We start from the raw sequence: 5,672 nt of genomic DNA on the forward strand, positions 1-5,672 counted from the left end.
TTTGTTTGTTCATTTGTTTGTTTTCAAGTATAATTAACATACAGTGTTATATTTCCACATGTTTCTTTTGACTCCCCCAAAGCTTAACTGCTAATAGCCTACTGTTGACCAGGATAAGCAGTCTATTAGCACGTATTTTATATGTTATATGTATTCTATACTCTATTCTTAGAATAAAGTAAGCTATAAAAAAAATTTATTAAGGAAACCAGAAGGAAGAGAAAATATATTTACATTAACTATACTGTAAAAAGTCTGTGTATAAGTGGGCCCGTACAGTTCAAACCTGTGTTGTTCAAAGGTCAACTGTATTTTTAAAAAAATTTAATTTTGAGTATAGTTGACACACAGTGTTCCATTAGTTTCAGGTGTACGTCCTAGTGATTTGACAAGCCTATACATTATGCTGTGCTCACCACCAGTGTAGCTCCCATCTGTCACCATACAACACTATTATAATACCACTGACTCTGTTCCTTGTGCTGGGCCTCCTATTCCCATGACTTATTCATTCCATAACTGGAGGCCTATATCGCCCACTTGCCTTCACCCATTTTGCCTCCTTCCCTCTAACAATCATCAATTTGTTCTCTGTATTTATAAATCTGATTCTGCTATTTGTTTGTTCATTTATTTTTTTAGATTCCACATATGAGTGAAATCATATGGTATTTATCTTTCTCAGTCTGACTTAGCTCACTTAGCATAATACCTTCCAGGTCTGTCCATGTCATAAATGGCATGATCTTATCCTTTTTAATGGCTGTGTGATATCCCATTGCATATTTAGATGTACCCCATCTTTCTTATCCATTCGTTTATTGATGGATGCTTAGGCTGCTTCCATATCTTGGCTGTTGTAAATAATGCTGCAGTAAACATAGGGGTTCATGTATCTTTTTAAATCAGTGTTTTTGTTTTCTTTGGATAAATACCCAGTAGTGGAATTTTTGGATCATATGGTATTTCTATTTTTAAGTTTTTGAGGCACCTCCATACTGTTTTCCATAGTGGCTCTATCAATTTACATTCCCAAAAGGTCAACCATATTTTAAGGCTTTTTGTGTGTCATGCATAACAGCCTTCTGGAAGAATTGTACTAGTTTATATTCCTGCTAGCACTACGTGAAACTGTTTCCTACTCTTGTCAAAACTGTGTCACAGCTTAACAGGGTTATTTTCTGTTTTATTTCTTGCCCTTGGTCTCCCTAGCCAGACGACAAACTCGTGGTGCTGGGGCAATAGCAGCTGGTCATTGAGCACATTATTGCCAGAGTGTGGGTGGGGCAGGGACTGGTGGAAAACAATTCCTGAGTGATCAGTCTCTGACCCTAAAGCCAGAGCACCTTTCATAAGGGCTGTCATGAATCTCTAAAGAGTGTCAGCAATTCCTGTTTCTATATTTTCAGTCGCTCTTGACCAATGTATCTGAAATCTCTTTTATAGATCCTGGAGTAAAAATCTATGGCTGTGCATTACCCCCTGGAGGCTCTGAAGGATCTGAGGTATTGTATGGGATAACTGACCTTGAATTTGGTATGGAAACATCTGTTTCTTTATGAATGTGAAATTTTAGGGTCAGAAACGATTTTAGAAATCCGTCGGATCCCGTTACAGTGAAATGCTCCCACCCTAAAACTACCTTCACATCAGAGAATGTAATTAGCAACATGCCAGCACCATAGATATCCAAGTCTGTTCAGATTCTTAAAATGGCACTGTTTTGTGTTAATATCAAGAACTTGATTTAGTGATTTGTGATAGAGGAAAGGAAAGTTTGGTCAATGTTCTGTTTGGAAATAATCATTTTTGAAAATAGTATTTTATAGGACTTTGCACCAGTCAGTGAGTCACCTTCATTCCACTTTTTCATCATTGTGAAAGCAGGAGGAAGATGATGACTATGTGCCTGAAAATGTGACCTTTGCCCCCAAAGACGTCACACCTGTGGATTTCACACCTAAAGATAATGTGCATGGACTGGCTTACAAGGGCCTGGATCCCCACCAAGCATTGTTTGGAACTTCGGGAGAACATTTTAATCTTTTCGGGGGGGGACCCCAGGGGACCAGCAGTCTTCTTGGAGAGGTTGGAGTAAATAAAGGAAGAAAATTGGGAATCTCAGGCCAGGTAAAAGTTTCTGTTTCATGAACATGGAAGCATTGACAAATGAGAATGCTTTCCATATCATGTTATATATATGGTAGGCACTCATTATTCATTGACTAACCTGAAGACTTTGAAGTGGTTATTTCTTCCGTACAGTCTTTTCTGAAGACATGTAAAGCACACCTTCCTGATTTTACTGCTAACATCCTGTGACCTAATGTTCTTGGTGGAGTTTGTGTGTTGCCAGGACTGAGGACTGCTTTCTCACACCCTTGTGGGACTGAGCAGAAAAACCACGCTTACCCCTTTGATTTAGTTAATAGTTGAATTGTAATCTGCCTCTCAAGTTCAAGTCCAAGTTTTACTACCTCTCAGACTGTTTCCTAGCACTGCAAGCCCCAGGTTGGGAATGTGAGTGTACGTTTCACTTGGGAGCCTTGCTTTTTACCTTTGAGGAGATGGAGAGCTTTCCCTGATTGCCTGTGCTCTCAAATTGATTTAGAGCCTCTTTCTTAAATTACATTTAGCAAATTTTGTCATTACCTTTTCTTTCCTATACATGTTCTTTCCCAATTTTTTTAAACAAAAAATGATACTTGTTGGAGGCCGTGTCCCACAACGATTAGGAGTTCTTACCATAGCTGTTTCAGTAGTGGTAGCCTTCAGATCCTAGTCACCAGCCCTGGCTACACTGAACAGTAGATGAATATTCTGCCTTTCTCCTTTTGGAGGCCCTATTCTTCTCCTGCCTTGCTGTTTGGGTGTGTTCTCCACACCTTCCTGTGCTAGGACCCAGACCCGTAGCTGCTCCTGGGCCCAGAGGACAGCTCCAGCACTGGAGGCATGGCATTCACTTCTGGTCATGGTTTCCAAGACAACTTGAGTCTGTGTGTCAATCTGGTCTCCCACTTCCCTTGCCTCTTGGTGATCTTGCGGTGCTAATGTGGACTATTCGGTCACATCCTTAAAGTAGCTTTATCCTTCAATGGAGACACACCCTAAAACCTGTAATTGCTCAGTTCAAAACCTTGTTTTTGAAGGCTTTTGGTGTTGGTGCCCTGGAAGAGGAAGATGATGACATCTATGCCACGGAAACTTTATCCAAATATGACACCATTTTGAAGGATGAGGAGCCTGGAGATGGACTCTATGGCTGGACAGCCCCCAGGCAATATAAAAGTCAGAAAGGTAATTCCATAGATCCACAACTGATGGTAGGACCACATATCAGGGTATTATAGGAAGAAGGGGTTGCAAAATTGATATCGGAGTGTCAGCCTCTGTGGAGTTGGGGGTTGTGGGTGAAAGATGCAGGGTGAGAAACAAAGTGGGGAGAAGAGAGGCCCAGTGTGGAGAGTAAGGCAGAAGCTAGATGTAGACCGGCGGGAGCCAGAGCCAGCTGTCGAGACGAGGCCAAGGTGGGGAGGAAGAAGAGGTCTGGAATCAGGGAAGGAGCGAGTATGAGGGCAGGTGCTTGTGCTGCAGGGTAGAAGTATCATGGGGTCAGAGGGAAGCCCGAGGACCTGGGCAGCTGGCCAAAGTAGGCCAGCTCAGGCAGCGGGTCGGAGGCTAGGTGTGGGGATCTGCAGCAGGGGGAACATGGCACCCCGCTGGTCTCTTCACTTGAGTCCCTGGCTCTTAGGAGGCTCTTGTTGGGCTAGGAGATGGATACCTCTCAGCGCAACTTGGATTTCAAGTCAGAGTCTGTAGGGATTCAGATCCTATGGTTCTAAGTAGAAGGTCTGTGTTTCTTTCCAGAAAAGGTACAGGGAGGAGACAGTGTGGAGCAGGCGTGAGTAGCCTGTGATTTGGAGTGACGTGACTGGATTTGGATTGCCGCGGGACCTTGGGCGAGGCTCATAACCTTTCTGGGTGTCATTTGTAAAGTGATGATCAAATCCACTCTGAGGGTCATTGTGAGGATTAAGTGGCATAACTCCATGTTGGGCACAGTACCTGTCCAAAGACTGAATAAATAGCACCCACTCTTCTTTGGTTATAATAGTAAGAAGCTCCAAGGTGAAGTAAGGAGGTGATTGCTGAGATAAAACATCTACGGAGACATTTCTAGCTGTCCTTAAATCTGATTGAACTCCTGTAAAATACATCTGAAACACACATGTTGAAATAATCTCAGTAATCCAAGCATAACTTCCCAAAAGGATGCCTATTTTGCATGTCTGGAAGAAAAAAAGGGGCAAAAGAGTTTTTAGAGGTGTTTGCTTAATGGCTGTGAACACACGTTCTGAAGACAGACTGCCTCCGCTCCAGCCCTGGCCCTGCCCGGTTGTCAGCCATGACCTCGGGCAGGCTGCTTCATCTCCCTGTGCCTCAGCGTCCTTGCCTGGACCGTGGGCATGACCAGGGCCCACCCACAGGGCTGTTCACGGACGGAAAAGGCTTAAGACATGCCGGGCATACGGCAGGCACTCTGTGTCAGTGGCCTCTGTCCTCATCACCGAAAAAGGAATCTAGGGTTTTACACAAGATGCTGGGAGAGTGTGCACCCAAATGTTAGTTGGTGTTACCACTTCCTTTTGGTTGCCTGTATTTTCAAAATTTTCTACTAAGACTATGTATTTTTATAACTTAAAAGAAAATGTATGGGGCGCCTGGGTGGCTCAGTTCGCTAAGTGTCTGTCTCTTAACTTTGGCTCAGATCATGATCTTAGGGTTGTGGGATGGGTCCACACATCAGGCCCTGTGCTGGGTATGGAGCCTGCTTAAGATTTTCTCTCTCTCCCTCTCCCTGTGTCCTTCCCCAGGCCCTCTCTCTAAGAAAAAAAAAAAAAAGGAAAAGGAAAAGAACAAAATATTAGTATGTTACAGTATATTAGTATTATAGATTATACTAACATGTTAATCATTACTTATATTGAATATGCTAATATGTTAATATAATACTGTATCATAATATATTAAGATATATTAATTACATAATATGAATATCATTATATATTGGTTGTATAATAATTACTAATCTATAATAGATAAACATATTTAAATCTGCCTCTTGGGCCAAATCTTTGGCTTTTCCTTTATACAACACCTTTGTGCCTGTTGACTGAATTCCACCCTTCTCATCAAGCCTGAGCTGGTGACTTTCCCTGATCTCCCTAGGCTCCTCTCATCCCCTCTCTGCTATGGCCCCCTCTCCTCTCCCACCCCAGGCATAACTTCTATAGTTTTTTCTATAGTTTTGACCTTAAGGTTTTTCACTGAGTGAATCTAAATTTAGCCAATCTTCATGGTTGATTTTTAAACTATTATTTTTTTTCACGATCCATATGGCTATAATAAATATTCTGTGGCTCTGTCTTTATGCACATTTGTTTTTTATTTCTTCAGAATAAATTCACAAAAGTAAAATTGCTGGGCTTTAAACAAATACAAAATTCTAAGAGTATGAAAGGTTTTTAAATTTTTTTTATTTTAATTTAATTTAATTTTAATTCCAGTTAACATACAGTATAATATTAGTTTCAGGTGTACAATATAGTGATTCAACAGTTCCATATATCACCCGCCACTTATCACAACAGGTGCACTCCTTAAGCCCCATC

The 5,672-nt window shown here is 41.6% G+C and overlaps 1 protein-coding gene across 2 annotated transcripts in view; it reads left to right on the forward strand.

Moving 5' to 3' along the window:
* The window catches only part of GPATCH1 (G-patch domain containing 1), a 44,969-nt gene that overhangs the window by 12,599 nt on the left and 26,698 nt on the right, over positions 1-5,672 (forward strand). For both annotated transcript variants that reach the window (XM_081806681.1, XM_081806682.1), the window contains exons 6-8: positions 1,447-1,505; positions 1,888-2,130; positions 3,150-3,297. In XM_081806681.1, the coding sequence (XP_081662807.1) occupies positions 1,447-1,505; positions 1,888-2,130; positions 3,150-3,297 (450 nt within the window). The remainder of the gene's footprint in view (positions 1-1,446; positions 1,506-1,887; positions 2,131-3,149; positions 3,298-5,672) is intronic.

This window comes from Leptonychotes weddellii, chromosome 16 (assembly GCF_054177405.1).
Source record: "Leptonychotes weddellii isolate Sample4059 chromosome 16, ASM5417740v2, whole genome shotgun sequence".
Lineage (NCBI taxonomy): Eukaryota > Metazoa > Chordata > Mammalia > Carnivora > Phocidae > Leptonychotes > Leptonychotes weddellii.